Source organism: Cyprinodon tularosa, unplaced genomic scaffold, assembly GCF_016077235.1.
Source record: "Cyprinodon tularosa strain WSP-4 unplaced genomic scaffold, ASM1607723v1 ctg886, whole genome shotgun sequence".
NCBI lineage: Eukaryota > Metazoa > Chordata > Actinopteri > Cyprinodontiformes > Cyprinodontidae > Cyprinodon > Cyprinodon tularosa.
This window is the reverse complement of record NW_024039658.1, coordinates 1,734-24,483: the sequence shown is the minus strand read 5'-3', so window position 1 is coordinate 24,483 and position 22,750 is coordinate 1,734. Positions and strand designations below refer to the sequence as shown.

The 22,750-nt window shown below is 36.7% G+C and overlaps 1 protein-coding gene across 1 annotated transcript in view; it reads right to left on the bottom strand.

Annotated features, from left to right (window-relative positions):
• LOC119775643 (catenin alpha-2) overlaps positions 1-5,690 on the bottom strand; it is an 82,854-nt gene extending 77,164 nt beyond the window's left edge. Inside the window, exons 1-2 of the mRNA XM_038273695.1 lie at positions 5,598-5,690; positions 562-718 (exon numbers count right to left, since the gene is read on the bottom strand). Coding sequence (XP_038129623.1) covers positions 562-718; positions 5,598-5,633 — 193 coding nt within the window. The 5' untranslated portion in view covers positions 5,634-5,690. The remainder of the gene's footprint in view (positions 1-561; positions 719-5,597) is intronic.
• Positions 5,691-22,750: the final 17,060 nt, after the last annotated feature.

Here is a 22,750-nt window from a genome sequence, read left to right as displayed (position 1 = left end):
GAGTGCTACTTAAATAGTGTGGCAACAACTAATTTATGGTATCACTTCCTCTCATTTCACCACATACAGGACCTCTGTCAGCACCACGATTACTCCCTCATTTTGGCGTGCCAAATGGTTGGGGGTTATAACTAGAGGCAGCCCGACATACTTTTGATTAAGCTAACAAATATTTCAATTGTTAGGTTAAAAAGTTAGGTTTCATGTTCTCAAGCTGCAGACATAAATTGTTTTAAAGCTGTAAGGTTGTACAAAGCATCAAATAGTGGCATTTATGTTGTGCATTTTTTTTTCGTGCAGTTAAAGTGAAAAGTTATGACAATGATGTCTCAACAAAAGTAATAAACACCATTCTGTAATAGAGAAGGACTGTCCATCCCAACACAGATTTAACTAGATGTTCTACAAAATTATCTACATTAAGATGAAAGTTAACAAATATGAAAGAGTTGTATGCCTGTTTTTCCTAATTTCCAAGGTTTGACATTCTTAGGCATTTTCTCTTTCTAAATAAACTCCCTGATATAGCCTACCCTAGAATTAATACTTCCTGCTCTTTACCTGACACAGAAAGGAAGTCATCCACAGATGTGATGTCGTCCACTGCCTCAGTCAGAATACGAACTTGCTTCTCCCACTGATCCTTGAACACGTCCATATTGTCCTGGGCCACCTTGCTTTGAGGCCGAGCAGCCAGAGTGAGAGCGGCATTTATAACCTGGAAAACAGGCAGAACTTGATGTATTCTTAGTGCAATTGGCATTCATACATGTGAATAAAATAGCTCAGTTTATGTTTAGTTGGTAGTAATTTTGGTTTTGGATATTTTTCACTAATTATCATACACTGTATGTGTTTTTTATAACTGAACAAATAAAATGAAGATTAATTCTGTATTATTCAACTCGCATCTGAGAGTCCACAGACCATAATTTTCTGAAAAGACAAACAAACAGTACTCTTAAAAGTTTGTCATATTTGACCTATGAGGAGATTGGATATATACATCAAAAACGACTGCTATGTAACAGTACATTGTGCAATCACTTTTAAATTTAATCCCTAAATGTACCAATACTATTTTCCTGTGTGCAGTGAGTGACTGGGACTTCTACTTGCATCACTAATCCTGCAAAAATGCCTGAAATATTTTCAGATGACAAAGTCTTTTTACTTAGATACTCTACACCTATGCATAGATATATGCAGATAACATTCTGGCGCCTCATTTTTTAGACTGCATTCAATGATTTTAATACTTCAACCACATTTACTCGTGTCAGCACCTGATATAAGTCATTTAGAACTACAGTGTAAAAGAGTTACATGAAATTAACAAAACCGAGAAAACAAAATGCCAAAAAAAAGAAAAAAACTTACTGGAAATCTTGACTGGGTGTTAGTTTGCTGAGTGTAGCCAGTTGAGCCGCACACGAATGTCATGTTTACATGGTTCTTCAGCCAATCAGAGACGTCTCAACTGGAATTTTTTTTATCACTTTCAAGGGATCAAAATTAGAAGTGCAAAGGCAAACTAGAAAAGATATCATATAGAAGTGTCTTTGGGTAGTGGGTGTGTTAAATTAATTAAAGAAAGAATCTCCCTGGTTATTTAATGTGTTTTATCAGTGTTATTTGATGTCTTTATCACATCCAAAGAAAAGGTAAGTGTAATATCGAAACATTGACCTTATTTGCACAACATGATGACATCCATAAGAGGTCATTAACCAATAAAAAATATACAGTAGATCATGATCTTAACATCTCAACATTGACACTTTATATCTGTTATCATGTTAGACATGGCTAGTCCATTAAACATCTTATGTTTAGTGGGATCAGCATTCATGTCAATTCAAAGTTTTTAGCCTCTAGGGAGGATTGACTTAAACGTGTTATAGATCGGTTTATTTAATTAATACTGGTTGATATTGAACTACAAAGGCATTGCAGGAGGGTTGGTTTCGTTCAGGCTTCATTTAGTAGCTGCACTCATTGTCGCCATCTGGCTTTCTGACAGTTCTGGGGGAGTAATTGTCTTTTTATGTCTGCTTATTGTGTCCAGCGCTTAAATTCTATTTAGGCTCTGAAAGGTCTGAATGGACGCTTGATATATATAATCCTAATTTATCATGAGCAAATAGTTTTTTGGTCTTTTTTGTATATGCATATGAAGTGGCTGTGCCCCTTTAAGTATAGAAACAAAATTGTTAAAGTTATATCTACATGACTTGTAAGTTACAGGGGAAGGCAAAGACAGGTCAACCATCTGACTAATCCCAAAGTGAGTTTAGGAAATTATCCAGTATAATTATGTTTCAGAATATTGAACAGGTTATAATACATTTTTTGCACAAAAAGACTTTAAGCCTCACCATGTAACATTTATATATTCAACTGTATTTTTTTTTCTATAATGGAAGCTGTCTTTCTTAATCTTTCTAAACCTGTCTGAAAATAGCAGGGAATGACAGTATAGATGACAGCATCAAATATTCATGGAATATTTACTGGGGACAGTTTTCAGCGCTAGTGTAATATATAGTCAACATTCTGGGTAATATTCCAAGTTTCTTTAGTGCATTTATAAAGACTGCATCAGGTAAAGTTTATATAGTTTTTGGTCTCTTTAATTTTATTTGTTTATAGGAAAACCAACATCAACTGGTAGAAACTGTCAGGTTTTATAGGTATAGTAAAGTATATGGTTAAACAACATAATGACTTTGGGAATAATCATCCTTATTTAATTGATATAGGGGCAGCAAGAAAACAGCTTTTTTTCTGAAATTAGGTTAAAGTTATGTTATTAAATTTTAAATGCAGTGATTTTCCCATTTTACTTTCACATGCCATAAACATTTGAATTGAAAATTGAATAAAAGTGTAGCAAATGAAATGTTTAGACTAAAAGGTTCTTAGTGCAGATAATATGATTATCAATACACAACAATGATAACTTCATATAAGAAGCTAATGCCCCTACAATTTCACCTGATGCAACACAGGGATGTTAACACACAGTGTTAAATAAAATAAAATAATTAAAAAGAAAACATTTGCCTGATGGTATTTTTCCCTATTGTTGTTTACACTGTTTTCTCACAAAGACAACTTTTTAGTTCAAACTGTTACTACATTGCTATTTATAATTAGAATTTCAATTTGTAGGAATTTAGATATACAATCAATCATTAAAATATAAAACAGGTAAATAAGTCTAATGTTGCATTTTTGAGCGAAGAAGACATTTCAGGCTGTGCAATGTTACCAAAACTGTTCTAACATCAATCCCCACCTAAAAATCCTGATGTATCAAAGTGCTTTTTTAAAAATTGGTTGTGAGTTCAGTGTGTCTGCTGCCTCTGCACTCGTCATTTAGTAGTTTTGATGATGCTCAGTTTTCTTCAGCACAGTTTAAGTTGCTATTAAATGGTGAATAAGCTCCTAATGTCTTTAGTTGCACTTATGTTTATTACTCAGTGTGGAAATCATGTACGCCACCATTTTATGTATGTTGTTGTAATATTTACATTCATTGTTCTCCACAGCCTTCATTGTGTAATGTAGTTTTATTTAATGTATACTACATCCCTGCTAAAACAGCTCTTATCTGTGAATATATCACACACTGGCTCACAGTGTTTTTTTCTTTCTGAATAAATTGGTTAACTCTTTTAAGTGTTTTGTTGTTTTGTCCGGTTTTAGCCAAGATTTGCATACTCTTCTGATCTGAACATATCTCTATTTTGACCTAATGCAATGGTTCTCACATTTTTTTTCTTTTATAGCCCTATTAAAGGCAGTGTGTTTACTCATACTCAAATAACCGGAAACAACAGTAACAAAATTGAAAAATTGCAGTTAAAATAACACAACTCCGTCATCATAACACATGTTATGAAAATCAAATTAGAGCCGAATTTGAATCCAACAGCAATAAAGTTAAACACATCTGCAACTGGATCCTGGGATCTCCAGGGGCAGAGAGAGAAAGAAAGAGACAGTCAGATCGTTCAAACCTCCACAGAACCCTTAAAAGTCTCTAAAGGTTGATTAGCAGATAAATGTGTTTGTTTTCACTTTGTTTATGTGATGTGCCTGCTTCTCGATCTAAATCTGACTCACCATTAAAAAAACATTGTAATCTTAAGAAGGGGAATTTGAATTGTGTCTGAGGACAAGAGAGAGAGAACTTTGGTATAGAGGCATAGAGTAACAATAACAGAGTGAGCGCAGGTATTATGCAAAGAAGCACAGTCCTGCAGAGATTTGCATCATCTGTCCCCCGACGTCAAACCTGTTATTTAGGTATACATTTCTAATGCTCATAAAACCAGTTTCCCTGTCCCTGTCTAAGTATGAGCAAAAATGTTTTAAATAAACTGCACCTATAAGAATTACATCAACCAAAAATATTACAGCTCTGTGCGTGAGCATGTGCGTCGCTGTAGCAGGTCTTACGGTTTAGAGTTACAGCACCTTGGGCAGCACTGTTTTATTCCTGAACCTTTAACAGGCTTCTGTTAAAAATAAGAAGTATGGAAAGAAAAACATTAGATAAACTACATTATTCAACACGAGGATCGTGTACCAGTTCTTTTATCACAAGGGTTTTTTTGAAAAATAATCATGAATGAATGCAACAGAAACATGTACTTACACTGCAAGGACTGATCTAATTATAATTTTACAGTTTTTTTTTTTAAATAAGTTTATTTGCTCTTACTTTGAGCATGATAATAGAATGTTCTGTCAATGGAATACTTTTCTTCCACCCTTTAAAAAAGAAATATTATGCTCTTGAAATAAGATAATGGCATCTATTCTACTTCTTTCAAATGTTCATCTTATTCGAATGTCAACGTTTCTTCTTTAGATGCTTAAATCAAGAAAAAATACCCTTATTTAAAGAAAAAAGAAATACCTATTAAGATTTAAATTTTTGCAGTGTAAATAGTTGAGCTTCATCACTTCATTTGTGCTGTTCTGCATACCTTCCATTGCATTTTTTAGGTTAATTCTTTTCAAAGGATATATTATCATTGAGGCATGGAAGCAGCTGAGTTTTTAAAATGTGAGTAGTTTTGATTGTAGAAAAATAAGGAACTAGGGCTTAACTCAGAATGGATGAAGGAGAAAAAAATACTCTTTGTTCCACTTCCTCTTTGTTCCTCTTTTCCCAGTTACACAGTCTGAGTCGATTATGTTTTTTAATCCATCTCTGTTGAGCGTGTCCAAAAAGTATTAGGAGACGATTCTTACCCAAGTTTCTGAGTCAGTGGGTTATAGAGAGTGTACATAGCGGAAAATCAACATTAAGGTCTAAAAACTTAACTTCAGCTTTTCGTCCCCATTTTTACTTTCTATTCTGTTATCTCATATATAAAAAAGACCTACTCTAAACCCAGCAAATAACGACTTAGTAAAAAAAATCTTCTTTGTCTGCATTCTGAAAAATGTAAAAGCAAGGTTCGCTCAATGCTTGAACTATACCTATTTTTAAGTTGTGCAAAATGTTCTATTATGAGATCAGTTTTAGTTTAAAAAACTCAAAAATGCATGCTGGTTGTGTGGAAATTCCAAGTACTCACCTGTGGACATAGGCTGTCAATTTGGGTGGCTGCCATCCGTACTAACTTCACACCTTCTTCGTTGTTGGAGATGGAGCAAGCTAAATTAGCCACCTGAATAAAGGAAGCAAAACAAGGCACGATTACTCTTGAATGTAACTGTAAACATCTGTTTTTCTGGAGTATAAAATAAGCTTAAAATTACATCTGGAAAATAAATGATAAGTATTTGTAAACCAAAAATAAATACATAAAACCCAGTTATAATTTAAACAGTCGGTCTTAGGGAACGATACACCTGTCAGGAGCCTTTTTAACTAATATACCAATGAGCAGTATATAAAAAGAGCCCTCCCAAAGAAACAGCTTTCATTAAGAAACTTCTAATGTCACCAATTGTGTCAGATGAGACAGGATCGAATTGTAATGCTGTTCAAAAGACTTACTAGTGAGCCTTTACAAGATTATCTTGACAGAGAACAGTAAAGCTCTGTGCTGACTGCTAGCTTTAAGATTTTATTCAGAGGGAATTAGTTGATTGCTGTTAAGGAAAATATAAATTCTAGCCCGAAGCTAAGGTTTTCTTGACTAAGGAGCTTAAGAGTACTAACTCAACAGACATCAGTTAAAGCAATATTGAAGTAAAAGTAGCATGAAGACTAAAGAGAACTAAAAATGACTATCCAACTAAATCGACACATTTGAGAACACAGTTATGAGAATGAGGGCCATGTTCAAAAGCTGAACAGGTTGATCTCTAGTATAGTGGTGAGTATCCCTGCCTGTCATGCTAGAGACCAGGGTTTGATTCCCTGAAAGGGAGGGTGAATATTGGGGAGTGGCTGCCTAGTGGTTTAGGGCATTGCACAGGGCTTCCAGAGGTTCTGAGTTCAAGCCCCACTCCCACAGACTGTCAGTCTGGCTCGCTGAGCATGACCCTTAACCCCAGGCGCTGCACAATGCCAGCCTATTGCCCCCCAAATGTCATGGGTTAAATGTACAGAAGTAATTTTGTTGCTCTGTACTGGTGACAGTGTAATGACAATAAAAATAAAAAGCTGAACAAAACAAATTCAATTTCAGCTCTTAGCAATACTACTATCTTAGAAACTTGATATGCAAAGTCAGCATAGTCACCAAAGTCACATGCCCCAAACAATCTTATGAAACGTTAAGAGACAGTTTTCAGGGGTTGCTTGATTTGTGAATCATGAGCTTCACTGTGCCCCTCATGTCTCAGCCTTTTTTATTTTTACAAGCATATTTTCATGTAGTTTTTAAATAAATGCAGGGACATTGTGTTGAACCCTCTATGTCACTGATGTTCGAGATAGAATTGTGAGATATTGAGCAGTGTGGATCCTTCTGTTGCAGAGAAATAATTTGATCCATCTGTATCCAAAATCATAGCTTTCCAAGTAACAAGAACAGTAAAAACAGAATTAATTAAGATAATGTTTTCAGCTCTAATGTTCATCTAGCAAGCCTAAATCATTGAAAGGGTTTGGCAGCTCATATATGGAACCTAATTTCATAATTAAGGTGCCAAGTTGTTTTTATGAATTAAAACTATCTTGCTCTCTTTTTCAAAGTACATTTCCTGATAAGATGTTTCAAATCAGACTCCTTAAAAATTTATGTAGCAGCTTATCTGAGCCGATTGTTAAATTCATTTTTGGCGCGTGAACTAAATACATTAATTAACAGTTGGATTGCACAAAACTAATTAAATGTGCTGCAAAGAATTTTAAGACTTTGTAAATTGACCCTGAATGCAACATACCATAAAGAGCTGGTTGAGTAATTTTACAAAGGCAAAAACATCAGAGGTGTAAAACAGAGTTTTTCAAATCACTACATCTAAACCATACCCTTTAATGACGGAAACAAACACAGATACAGGCAAAGCTAGTGTCCTTCATGAAGTTATCAGTTTTCTCTACACAGTTACTGCATCTCATGCCTAATTTAAATAATTTCAAAACGCCAATCCCATTCCCAAACAGATCAGATTCCAGCTTGAACCTTTGGGCTATGAGACAGAACTGAGCAGACGTGTGCCTGTTGGCAGCGAAAGGTGCCAGTCTGCATTAGCACTTCTAGTGCTCTTGTCACTGTTTGCAAGAAAGTGAGGTAAATCAAATTTGTTTTAGAGGACTCTTGCTTAGAGCTCTGTCTCTTTACCCGTGACAGCAATGAGCACATTGATGGATTACAGTCCTTTATGTGAAGCTGTGTGTGTTTAAACTGGTGCCAGTGAGAGAGTGGAAGTGTGCGATTGTGAGCTGACGCCCCACAAATGTGAGTGACCGATTGCAGTGAACCATAGAAAGCATATTTTTCAACTTTAATTCAGTCTGTGATATTATTAAAGACCAATGAGGTGATTTTGTAATTCTTTAAAGGCATTTAAATATTTTTTTCCAATAATTCACCTCATCTTCACCTAACATATTGGAAATTAATCATAAAATGAAGTAGATAAGTGAAGTTATTATCTACAAAAGAAATGCTGGAGAACATTTTCCCCTAGAGATTTTCTTGGTGTATTTAGGAAAAAATATTTTTTCAAGGTTCTCATACAAACTCATATTTTCTGGAAAATTGTGCTTACTGTATGTACACTTTTCTTGTGTTTCTGTTAGAAGAAAAGTTTTGAAAAATAAAAGAAAAAGACACAATTTTTATAAAGCAATTTTTTATATAATTTCCATCTAATCCTGGCTCTAATCAAGATACAATTGCTCTTTTTAACCTGGAGAAATCACCTCTTTTTTGACTTCACCCACTTACATCCTTTTGTAACTGCAGCTCATCTCGCACCCCCCAACCCCCACCCCCCCACCCCCACCAGACTGCTGCAGTGTCTCAGGAGGCGAAAGGGGCAGAGGTCTCTCCGGATGTTGGAACCATGCCCAACAGGCCCCCTCCCACTCGCTCTTACCTAACACAAAGTGCAAGGCTGGGGCCAGAGGAACAAAATCCAGCCCAAACTGCTAATTGCAATCATCTAAGGAAGCACTTTTCCTTTGGGTGTTAATTTCTTTTTTCTGACAGAGGTGCAAAAAACCAAGACAGAGGGTCTGAGAATGCACCGTGCAAGCCTAATGCTGATATGGTCAAAGATACTGGAGCAGAATAAGGAATTCAAAGAGGCAGATGGATGAGGCTGTGTGTGTATCTGTGTGAGTGTGAGAAACGGAGGAACAGAGAGAGATCCCTGCTGAATGGCCATTCTTCATTTTAGCCTAGAACAAAGAACTATCGATTCTGTCCTTTAGCTCTGCCGTGGATAATCACTTCAATTCTAATTTGATGAAGGTTTCCATGGCACTTGGAGAGATGGGTACTCTCATGTTAGCCATTTAAATCTCTGAAATTGATCTGAGTAACTGGAAGATGCTCAGACAGTGTTGGCTTTTATTCGTTTCTCTAGCTGGGGTGTGACTACATTGGACTTCTTATGCAACGTCTGGAAGCAAAGAAATTGATAACACGTTGAAGTAGTTTGTCTTCTTTTTTCCTAAGAACTAACTATCGACTCATCTCAATGTATTCAGCTTAAAGACAATTAGCCTGTGGTTCTGCGACAGCGTAAGGCTCAGGCTGTTTTGATAGCTTACTTGGGGTTATTTACATTGTTCGTTCTAGTATCTCTCATATTCCTCTTAAAACACTTCATAAATTCTCTAAGGAGTTTGGATCAGGTAATTGTGCCGACCAATCTACCACACAAATTCTATGTCCATCAAACAAGTCTGTATCACTTTTGCACCTGTTTATAAGTTGTACTACAAGATATAGTATGTTTGCACAATCAATTTAGTGTTCCTTATTTGGGATCTTAGTAGATAAGGCCCTAAGTGTTGTTTATCCATAAAAAAAGGTTTCAATTTTTTTAAATTAGGATGAAATTTACTAAACATTTTTACTGTATTCAATTTTGTTCAGATACACCTACATTTATCAATATATTCTCTTTAATTACAGCATCTAAAGATCTAAATTTAAAACCTATTTATGCTGACAATCCAGATAAAGGCAAAACTTAAAAATTGTTTTCAGTCATGAGAATAATAAATACAGTCCAACTACTGTATGTTTAAATCAATGTCAGGAGAAATCTATTTGTTTTGTGTCAAGACCTCAGTGGTTATGATAAAGATTCAGAAGCCCAAGGAACCCCACAATAAGATTGGGTTTAAAGTTTAGGTTAAAAGATACTTTGCAACATCTCATACTTTGTTAAATCAATAGTTTGATATGCTAGAAATACAAATTCACAAAACCTAGATGTCAACCTATGCTCACAGGTGGAGCAAAGAAGCATTAATCAGAGAAGCAGCCAAGATGACCTTGGTAATACTGGATCAGCTGCAGTGATCCACATGTCAGGTAGCTGGATTTGTCAACAGAACAAACAATCTTTAAATGATGAATAACCTGTGCTTATATAGCGCCTCAAGTCAGGGGAATCAAAATGCCTTACACTACAGTAATTCAGACATTCATGTTCACATTCGCACACTGATGGTGGTAGGCTACACTTGAGTACAGCTGCCCTGAGGAAGACAGACAGAAATTAGGCTGGTGCAATGGGGTTCTCTGACCACCATCAGTGGGCAATGCTGTTGAAGTGTCTTGCCCAAGAATACAATGACCGACACAGAAGAGGCTGGGGATCAAACAGGCACCCCTCCAGCTGCAAGACATACTTCTGCCTCCACTGGGGCTTGATAAGAGACACAAAACATGCTAAAGCCAAAGGAGATCTATGACTAGTCATTTTTGCAATTTTCCACAAGCCATTAAGGCATTACAAAGAAAATGTGAAAGAATGCACTCTGGTCAGAACAGACCACAAACAAACGTTTCTGACCTACAAAACTTTGCCAAGTTGAAAACAAGCATTGCTCAAGACATCGTCTCACATCACACTGTAGTGGCAGCATCATGCAAAGGGGATGTATATTCTTGGTAAATGGTAAATGGCATGTACTTATATAGCGCCTTTTTTCAAGTTAGGAGACTTGACCAAAGTGCTTTACACTACATTCATTCACCCATTCACGCACACACTCACACACTGATGGTGGCAAGCTACATTGTAGACACAGCTGCCCTGGGGCTCACTGACAGAAGCAGGGCTGCCATACACTGGTGCCACCGGGCTCTCTGACCACCATCAGTAGACAATGCAGGTGCCCAAGGACACAACGACCCTGAAAGTCGGAGCCGGGGCTTGAACCGTAAATCCTTCGATTTCAGGGCAAACTCCTACATCTAACGCCCCTATAGCCCAATATTCTTAATAAGGGCAAGGGAATGAGGAACTAATATGAAAAGAAAATGAGCTAATATTGGAGAAACTAGTAGAGGAAAGATCGAAGAGGCATATTACAAAATCCTTTTATGGAAATATTTGAATGTTGTTTTAACGAAGTATTGTCACAGTGGGGGTGAATACAAAGAATGGCACATTCTTCAGAGTTTTCTTTGCCACAAAGTGTAAAAGCAGCGTATCCTTTGAAAACCCAACATTATAGTAGACTATTTGTGCTAAACAGTGCCATTTCTAGATGGTAGTGATTATAGGAAAAATGTGGACTTCAACCCATATGAATACACTTTTCTTCCAAGTACGTAGTCCCAGCCCGCTCAGGAGCACTCTCATTTGTTCCAGTCACACACTGTCAGCCCCAAATCGCTAAAAATGTACATGCATTTTATGGACTGGAGGACACAGCTACAGGTGGAGCTGCATGACATTAAGTAACAAATATAGCCAAGGTCCTGTAAGGTTCAAGTACATTGGGAATTCCAGGCAGCAGGAGATCATGACCTGCTGCAAGTAGCTGCAAACTGCAACTTTGAAAATCAATTCCCATTAAAGAGTGAAGTGCTTATTGCCTTGGGAAGAATGCCCACCGGCATTGCTTCAACATCAAAGCTATACCAAACCTTGTGGCATATTAAACAAGAACTGTTTGAAAAAAAGGGAATGGATTTCCAACCATCTTCAGCATGACAATAGCTGAAAAGCTTAATCTACAATTTCTGCAGTTCTAAATAACCCTGTCCTTTCATATCTTATATTGTCACTTAAAAAAGCATAGACCTATTTAAGGAAAAGTTTTGAGTAGCACTCCTTTTGTATGAATGTGTTAAAACAAATTCTGGAAATATGATACTGTATTCTGTGTTGTATCATTCAAAACAACAAAACTGTTCCACCTTAATGTCAGTGGAGAGACAAGAACATTATCATAAGTCATTATATTACAGACTTCTGTTAAAATTCTCCCTTTGTTACCTCATTCTGTCAGCCCACACAAAACCGACTAAAAGACAAAGTGGACCTAAATTGCAAGTGACTCTAATGCATTTAAAGGCTCTCCACAGTTCTTAAGTTGGAATGGAAATGAGTTTAAGTTGCTGTTTATGAAGTGGCTGTTTACAAAGTGACAGGTTCATGATACCGCCCGACCCTCTTTCATGAACAGTCAATGTAGCGCACCCTCTGGTTCAGTGTTCAAAGCTGACAGCAGAATAAAGGGAAACAAATGCAACAGAAACAATGTCAGATCAATGTCTGATGCCTAGAAACACTCTGTATGTTGTTATATTTTACTTTTTTCTTTATGATCTCAACTAAAAGATTTAAAAATAACTAGATATACAAAGCCCGCACAGCACACACTTATTTTAAAACAGTCTTACCCTTTACCAATGTACCTAAAGAACTAAATAAAACCTAAAACACCTTCTTAGGCTTAGTAAAATCTCAGGTTAAGAAGGAGTCAAAACTATCATGATTTAAAGTGCGACCGAATAACACCAGACCAAATGTAGATCTTCTAATACTTTCAAAAGAATTTACCAAGACATTCAATCTAGCAAGAGTAAAATGACTCATTGTGGTCCAAACAAAACTGATGAAAAGACAGAAGTCAACAGTTCAAGGAGGCTGCAAGAACCGTACAGAAAACGTCTATCATGTTGTTTACAAATATTGGCTATCGGGAAGAGTAACAAGATGAAACATTCCATTTATATATATATATATATATATATATATATATCTATATATATATAGATATATATAGATATAGAGATATACTGTATAGATATACATATATATATGAAGGTATAAAGGTTAATGTACATAAAGCATTCCGTAAATCTGACAGAATTGAACTGGAGTAGATAAATACATTTAGGTAGGATGCACCAAACTAATTGACTTCTAATAAAAACTTTGACTGCCGTTATAAAACTAAAGGATTAATTTAACAAAGTATTAGTTCAAGATTATGTACAACAACAACAAAGCATGGAAAAGGTCCTACTATCCTGGCCTTGATTTTTCTTTTTAAAATCAAAGGATCTTTTTTAACTTGAGTTTTTCACTGTAACTCCTCTTCAAATAACTAAGAATAACTATAACCCCACAACAAATTAAAACAGAGTGACATGATGCAACTTATATGTAATGTAAATCCCTTTAATGTCCCACAATTGGGAGATTCGTTCTCTGCATTTTGACCCATCCCCTTGGGGAGCAGTGAGCTGCCATAGTGTGGCACCCAGGGAACAATAATGGGTAAAGGGTTTTGCACAGCAACCCAGAGTATAGGCTGTGGGAATCGAACCAGGTACCTGCAACCTTGTCAGAGCACAGGCACACTGCTCTAACCCACTAGGTCAGCACTCCCCATACTATCTGTATTTTTTGCAAGAAAATCTACCGTGATGCTTCATTCTTTGATGCTAAATCATAATGGCCCAAGGTTAAGACACTCAGAATGGCCCCTTGATGGCAACATGGAAGTTCAATGACCCAATTCTACACGGTCAATGACTCCTTAACAAAGCTCCTACCAGGTCAGCACAAGCAATTGTTCAGGTCCCCTGTGTCTAACCCTTTACAACAGGACCATTTAACTGAGGTGGGGGATGTACAATGGGATCACACTGGCAGTTATGGAAATGAAACAGTCCTCTCTGTTCCACGTACTGACAGTTAGTTACATACCATAACTTTCTATCTCACAAAGACCACTTCAATATTAATTACCATGGAATGTGTTGAAAGTTCTTTTCTCAGTGCATTAGCTGATTACATTGGTTTTGTGACAGCACTGCTTTTTACAGAGCACTACTGTGTTTAGTACCTGCCTTGTTCGTGATCACAGAGACAAAAATTAAAGCTTAGAAAAAACATTAATGTCTTTGGCTTTTCATTTTATGATCAATAGTGGGAAAAGTGTGCATGAGTATAGTATTTTTAATACTTTTGAAAGAAACATAAATATGTAGAAATTATTTTAAGCATAACTTAAACAACTATAGGATATTTAAAACAACAAAGAGATGACAAATATCTGACATTATAAAAAAAATAAAGATATAGATCAGTTGTAAACTTTTTCCCCAGTTCTTTTAAATTGCTCTGACAAGCCTTAAAAAAAAAAGAGAGAGAAAAAAAAAAGGTACATGTTTTATTTGGAAAAAAAAAAATACTGTGCATGACTGCAGCAAAAAACAGCCACCAAAATCACATAACAGTCTCCTTGACAACGATGACTAAGCTTGAATAAAACTGACAGTGTGATTTACAGTGGTCGTTTCTCTGCAGCCACGGCTGAGGTTTGACTACTCCTGCTAAAATCATGGCTGGCTTCTCGATAAATATGATAATTTGCTGTAAACTTCTGAGCGTGTAAAGCACTACTGCTAGCATGGTAAGCCTGGAAACAAGCACTGGGGGTGGATGACAAAGCAGCTAAGAAGAGTACATACAAATGTGCACATGGCTGCAGATGTAGATACACACTTCGAAGAGAACAGGCCACTGATGTAATACAGAAGAAGACCATAGCAATCTGCCTTGTAGGGGGCTTGTTCTTTCCTTTATAAATGTCAAGGAGCAAAGGGGTTTTTATGTGACCACATATGCAGAGACTTGAAAATGTGATTCATATTTACACAGGAATTTGAATGCCTATGTGAAGGGCCCTGGGAGGATAGAATGGGCACCAGGAGATAAATATCCAAGAAATAAAATTTTATTGAGCTCAACAAGGGACAGAGATAGGTAATTGAAAGTAATATAAACAAATCAAATAATGTGCCAGGACATGGTGTAGTGGAGAGCCTCACAGTTCAGCTTCGGTTTAAAGTCCTGGATATTGGATTATCATGTTCACGTGGCTGTGAATGACGGTGCATTAAAGAGAGAGGGGAGAGGAGAACAAATGGCTGACTCACTTTGCCTAAGGCCCAGAACCATTACAGCATTCACACTTTGTCTTGGCCTTGGTGTCTTGTTGCTGTGTGCTTACATCTTAAGTAGTGAAGTCAAAGTAGACCGTTCTTGGCACACTCTGCCATAAACACATCACTGTGGGGAAGGAGGTGTAGAATCAAATATAGAAGAAATAAATACGTTTATTCAACTGAGTACTTCTGTGGCTTGTTAATGTTACAATTCTTTTTGGCTTTTGGTGAAGTTGCTACCATAGTTGGAGAGGACAAAAGCCTCTCTCACAGGTCGTCCCCACACCAGCCCAAAAACACAGCTAAGCTTTATTTCAACTGAAATATTGATTATTTTTTTCTTCTCAGCTTTGCCCCTGCTCGCTTCCACCCACCCTCTTCCCACAGGAGTGCTGGCCAAGCAGCCGAGCTTGGCACCAAAACATAATTATGAAAATGGACCTCTGGGTTGTTTTTTAATCTATCTGTCCCTTTGCAACAGAAGTTATTTAAAACAGTTTCAGGGGAATTGAAATGTTTAATCTGCTTTACTGTAAATTGAAATTTAAATGTTGCCGTTACAAGATAAGTTACAGTAAGAATCACTGAAAGATGCATTTCATAAAAGTAGAATTCCGTGGAAATGGAAGTTATTCAATTACCAATTTCAAAAAATAAAACTATTGAAAATTTTATTATACTGGTAAGGATTCATCAAAGTTATATGTGTAACCGAACTGTTGTGTGTTTTTTCTTCTTTTTCTTTTTTTTTTTTATCTGATTCTGGCTTAAACTAATGGGAACCCAAAATGTACTTTCTCAGAAAAAATTTAACTTTACTTGATTGAATAAGAATATATGTACTTAATATGGAAATTTTCTCCACTTAAAGTGATGTGCATATATGAACTTTAAATTTTGGAATAGCTTTTTGGGTTGTTTTAATATCATTAAATCAGCTTCTTACCATACATCTTAACAGCAGAGGGAGACTTTGTATGCTCCTTTGGCCAATGGCTAAGCTGACTTGAAATTTCATCAAACACAGTAAAACAACACTAGCATATAACACGCCTCTCAAAATCATTAGTGACTTTGGAAACTTTACACCAGACCTCAAACTACTTGGAGTAACCCCTCCACTCTTCAGCAAGGCTCTAAAACCTTAATATCAAAATAAAATGTAAAGAATAGTTCTCTCCAGCCAAAGTTGAAGTGTTATGAAAGATACATTTTCTGAAGGTACTTTGCTTTAAATGCTCTAAAGTATGCTGGTTATCTCGCTGTTTAAATACCTAGTTTTCTCCACCAATTTTTTCTTCAACTAAACTTTTTGTTTATATGCTTGAATATCACATTTTATTTATTTATTTTTATTTATCCTTTATTTAACCAGGTAATACCCATTGAGATTAAATATCTCTTTTGCAAGGGAGACCTGGCCAAGATAGGCATCAAAATTACATCACATCATTACATACATACATTTTGTAAAGATTCAGCTTCTTATTCAAGGAATATTGTGACTTGGCTCTGTTTCTGAGAAACTTGGTAACTATGAGTAAGTCAGCAGTCACCTGTGAGACTATGTTGACTCTAGCAAAGGATTTCTGTATGAACAGAAAGCGTTAAATTTTTCTGAGAAAATAAAGTCTGCTAGAAGTAAGCCCTAATCAACAAAATTATATGAATTTAACACTCATGCTTGTCCTCATTGTCTCCAACTTCATTATGGTCTGGATTGCGAGGTCAGCAGTTCCAGCAGCCTCAACAGAGACTTCCAGATTTCCCACTCCACAGACACAGACATCTCATCTAGCTCTGCTAGGGGGAAGCCCGAGGTGTTCCCAGGCCAGCTGAGAGACATATTCCCTCCGGCGTGTCCTGGGTCATTCTCCTGGGTCTCCTCCTGGTAGGATTTGACTGGAACACCTCCTGAGGAATGCATCCAGGGGGCATCTGAATGAGATCTCTGAGCCACCTTAAGGGACTTATGTCGATTTGGAGAAGCTGCTCTACTCTGAGCCTCTCAAAAATGACCAATCTCGTCACTCTATCCCTACGGAAGTGCCCAGCCACCCAGCTTAGAAAGCTCATTTGAGCCGCTGGTATCCTGGATATCGTTCTTTCAGTCATGATCAAGATTTCATGACCATGAAAGTGAGGGTAGGAATGTAGACTGACTGGAAAACGGAGACCTAACCACTCTATAATGTGTTTTGTGGATCTGTAGAAAGCTGACTGTATCTCCAGTGGTGCCCGGTTGGGGGCACATCAGGAGTATGGAGCCCGGGCCCCTGTAGGGCTCTTTACTCGAACAAGTGGAGGGGGAGTTTGGTCAACATTGCACGCATTAAGTTGGATCTGTTCCTGTTGCATGTTTCAATCCAACAGAGCTGAAATAATCTCTGAAATAAACTCTTGAAATATTTAGCTTTGTATAAAGCTTGTTTTTTAAAATTAAATATGCTAAATTAAAAAGTCAATGTTTGTCTTAATACCTTAAGATATATGAGAATAAATAATACCTATAGATAAAGGTTCTAACTGAGCATAATATCATCTGCTTTGCAAAAAGCTGTTGGCAAACGTTCAATGTTATGCTATTTTGTCTAGACTTATCAGAGATGGTGTCATCTAACTACAAAGATGACATTTAAATGTTTCCCAGTTTTCATCATCCACTGAATTCCTTGATAAAGAAAATCAATACAGACAGCGACTGCTGCATTCTCTCTAACTTCCAGTTCAATGACCAGTAAAATCTAAATGACACTGTCAAATTCATACCCACTCTTAAAATAATTATGCAACAACAATGCAATAGCTGTTATAAAACCACCATTTTAGATAGGTTTAACATAGCTTTTCACTGTAGCTATACAGCGGCGGAGCACATGTTACCTTGGTTAAAAGTCATCAATAAAGTTATCTACCTTTTTTGTGTGAAAAAGCATGTTATATTATTATTCATCCACAGGATTGAAATCAGCATGTTGTTTCAGATGATTTTAAGTTGATCCAAAGGAGCTTTAACAGCAGGGTCCAAGGGTAGACAAAATGTGAACACTGCAGGACCTTGACATTTCTCCACATCACATCCCTCAGCCTTCTCACATCTATCATAGGCACAAGAAGTGCATGATTAGTCCTGTTGGATAATAGATGCATGCAATGGGAAAGGTCAGCGGTTGTCATTCCTTAATGCCTCAACCTTTATATTGGGGATGGCTGAACAGAGATTATGATTCATAAGAATCAATAATTAGTCATTCTATGTCACGCCTAAGAAATGTATTATACAAAAACATAAACAAGTCAACTCAGAGGTAAGAAAAATGTTCAATGAGCTCTCAAACTTTAAAAAATAAATGAGTAAATAAACAATATAATAACAAAATAACTGATTTTACCTGACAACGTTAATCTTCTTATTAAAAAAAAGACTCCTCTAGAGTCCTGATGCTTCAGAGGGAGCAATCTACTTTCTGGATTAAATCAAATCTGAACTTGCATGTGAAAATGTCACTGTGATTCCATGGCTTTTAGAGGAAGGACTGTGTGATTATCTCTTAGGTAAAAATAAAGAGATGTGAAGACATTAAACGCCATCATGATAATGGCTGCATGCAGAGTGGAGAACAAATTAACACAATCAAAATCACCCATCATCCACTATTGCTTAATAATTACCACCTCATGAACACTGAAGTGTTATTCATTAAATGATAAAATTTAACAATATGGGGAACATGGCTGATAAAGAAAATAAGAAAGTTAAGAAAGTAAGCTTCAGAAATGTTTGTTTTAAACTAATGTAATTTTAATCATGGTTTATTACAAACAGTGTTCTAACAATTCAAAGTAAACAAAATAACATTTAACATTTTATTAGAAATTTCTCTCTAATTGATTGGCATAATGGGCCACCGAAATTAATCTAAAAAAAAATCCTGTTCTAAATTGGCAGAACACATTAAATGACTTGACATTCCTTTTGAGATGGGACGATCACTCTTGTGCCTTTTGTTGTTTTGTTTGTATCTAGGCATTATTGGTTTTAGCAGATTATGCTGAATACTGTTTTGAATAACTTTTATATTCAAAGCCCACCCAAGGGCGCCATATTATGTTGTGATAGTTTAAGATGTTTATTGCCCAACCTCCTGGGGTGGTAAATATCTTATTTTATCAGATGTTCTTCGGACTGTCATATATTGTTTATGAACACACACCCTACTAGTTGTGTGTTAGAACAACAAATGAAAGTGTTAATCGTTCTCAAATCATTGTCAAACTTTTAATTCTGCATATATACGTATTCAAAATATAAGAGTTTAATAAAAGAAAAATAATTCAGCTCCAAGTCAAACATATTCATATATGAATATGTTTGAATATGTTTTTCCTTGTAGCTCCAAATATTGTGTTAATTAGAATTTTCAATATTTTATCAGGTGAGATGACAGCAATAATAATAATAATATGTATGATGAGATTATATCCGAGCAATCTCAGTATCTAATCTTAAAATAACCAACATTTGAAGAGAAGGAAGGAAAATTTACAGGTAGAAGGGTAGAACAGAGAGCAGACAGATGTCAGATGAGGACTAGAAAGAAAAGAACCTCAGTACCAAGCCAGCCACACCTGGATTAATCAGCTTCTCCAGTAGGACAAGACAAAAGACAGGAAACAAAGGAGCTGGCTGAAGTTCAGGAAGCAGTGAAGGTGTGCATAAAGCCCATTAGTGGGAGAAATTAATCCGCTTCTTTGAGTTGCAGAGGCCCCTGATGTCGACGGTTGTCAGTTGACAGTAATAAACATATATTATCCTATAAGTTCAGGCTTTTACCACTACTTCTTGTTGATCTATCTAATGCAGAAAAACATAGGTATGTAGATGTGACGGTAATGAGTATTTTTTTACACAGTTTTGAAGAGGTGGGGGAAATACGTCTCCACAGGCATAAGCTAAATGTTGTATGGACATGTTTGTATTTACTTTTCTGATTTTTCTTTTCCTCTTGTCACTCTCTTCTTAGGGGACAGAAGAGGTCTTTAGGCCCCACAAAATTGGAAAGCCCTGGTAACCACCTTTACCCCACAGTTGTCACCCTCACCCCTGCATTCCGAACCCACCTATATGAGAAAATAAATGAAACCATTGTTGTCCCAGTTTCAAAAATTTACTTTTGAACATATGTATTTCTTTTTATCTACGAGCTGGAAAGGTCCCCACATTTCTGGTCACCTTATATACTACCCTACATTTAATTCAGTCACTACATAATTTATGACTAACAATGTATTACTTAGGGATGCCAAGATACCAGAAAGATAGTCATATCATTTCATCATTTCAGCTAGTACATATATAGTGCTTTGCTAAGCTGATAACATCTATTATGGACATTTTAGCTGTGCATGTAGCTAACAAATATACATGAGAAGTATGTGTCTGGCTGATGCAGAGCACTCAACAGTGCTTGCAATCCAGAAGAAAACCTTTGACACCAAGATGACACAGACTTTTGAAGTAATTGCCTTGAAATGGTAAAGCAAAGAAGTTTGGAATTATTTGCCATGGTAACCGTAGTCTCAGTTCCCTTGCTAATAGCTGCTGTTGTTGAACTCTGCAGGTTTTCAGTTCACTGCTTTCCCCACTATTTGGAATTAATTCAGCAGAGCAAAAAGCTAATTTTGAGCTTTAAAAAGGTTTAAGAATGCTTGTGTAGATGTTCATTCAAAAGTTTATTAATAGAAAATGTCTTTCTTAAAAGTGTACATACTATTTTAAGAAAGAAATACTTTACTTTACTTGCAACTATACAATATTTTAGAGTTTTAAAAACATTTTCATCACGAAATTTCCAGATGGGTATGAAGAAAAAATAGACTTACATTACCCACTGCCTACTGACTGGTATAGTCTTCAAACCTTTTATGCTTTGCGATGCAGTCTTTCTCTTCAGACTACATGTACTCTTTAACAGATCAAAACAAAAAACAAAACACTCAGAGACTAACTGCAAATAAATGATGAAGCAGTTGTGTGCTAGAAATTTTGAAGGTTACTTAGAGAACTATACAATTAGGAAAAAGACAATTCCACTCTAATATGTCCAAAATGTAATTTTTAAGTTTTAAAAATGGTAGGAAGATTTTTTTCTTTGTCTGTTAAACCAATGATTACCAAAAATCCATGTACAGTATCACCAGTGACCACCTAAAATTTAAGTTTCAATGCTTTAGGAGGTCATACCATGATGATCTAAATCCCTATACAAGAAGACAAAGGCAAAAAGGTGATAGTGCTAACGGCCACATCATCCTTCATTTGAAGCAGAAATGCATCCTCTATCCAACCAACAGTGTAGCTAACCTCTGGAGAGAAGACGGATGGTGCCTTCTGCTCCATTAATCTAATGACAATGCCCCATGACTAAGAACAGCTTAGCAGGCATTGCTCATCCCCACTGGCTTCTTTTTAACTTATCATGCCATCTTTCTATGAATACAACAGGGCCAATGACAACGAAGGAGTGTGAGACAGAAAATAAAGCGAATAGGAATGAGGAAAAAACAATGGCTGTGTAATATTGAAATGGTGTTTATGGTAACCAAAGGATATCCCTGGCTGGACTAATATGGTGTGCAATGAGTAGACTTCTAAAGCAGCTGAAGGATAGCCAAAACTCAGTTATCAACACTACATAAATTGGATAGGACATGTTGGGCATAGAGTGAATCATCTTTATCTATTGCAGTATTTTTGCTGGAAAAAAGAATAAACTGGTGCTGCATTTTTTCACAAACCTCAGGCCAGCAGCTACTTAAAGGTTTAGATAGTGCTAGTATATTGTTAAGTAGTTGGCACTAAATTGTCATTATTTTTGCCTGCGTAATTAATTGATGTACAGTGCGGCAAAAAAGTATTTAGTCAGCCACCAATAGTGCAAGTTCTCCCACTCAAAAAGATGAGAGAGGCCGGTAATTTTCATCATAGATATACCTCAACTATGAGAGACAAAATGAGAAAAAAAATCCAGAAAATCACATTGTCTGATTTTTAAAGAATTTATTTGCAAAATATGGTGGAAAATAAGTATTTGGTCAATAACAAAAGTTCATCTCAATACTTTGTTATATACCCTTTGTTGGCAATGACAGAGATCAAACGTTTTCTGTAAGTCTTCACAAGGTTTTCACACACTGTTGCTGGTATTTTGGCCCATTCCTCCATGCAGATCTCCTCTAGAGCAGTGATGTTCTGGGGCTGTCGCTGGGCAACACGGACTTTCCACTCCCTCCAAAGATTTTCTATGGGGTTGAGATCTGGAGACTGGCTAGGCCACTTCAGGACCTTGAAATGCTTCTTACGAAGCCACTCCTTCGTTACCCGGGCGGTGTGTTTGGGATCATTGTCATGCTGAAAGACCCAGCCATGTTTCATCTTCAATGCCCTTGCTGATGGAAGGAGGTTTTCACTCAAAATTTGACGATACATGGCCCCATTCATTCTTTCCTTCACACAGATCAGTCATCCTGGTCCCTTAGCAGAAAAACAGCTCCAAAGCATGATGTTTCCACCCCCATGCTTCACTGTAGGTATGGTGTTCTTTGGATGCAACTCAGCATTCTCTCTCCTCCAAACACGACGAGTAGAGTTTTTACCAAAAAGTTCTATTTTGGTTTCATCTGACCATATGATATTCTCCCAGTCATCGTCTGGATCATCCAAATGCTCTCTAGCAAACTTGAGACGGGCCTTGACATGTACTGGCTTAACACGTCTGGCACTGCAGGATTTGAGTCCCTGGCGGCGTAGTGTGTTACTGATGGTAGCCTTTGTTACTTTGGTCCCAGCTCTCTGAAGGTCATTCACTAGGTCCCCCCGTGTGGTTCTGGGATCT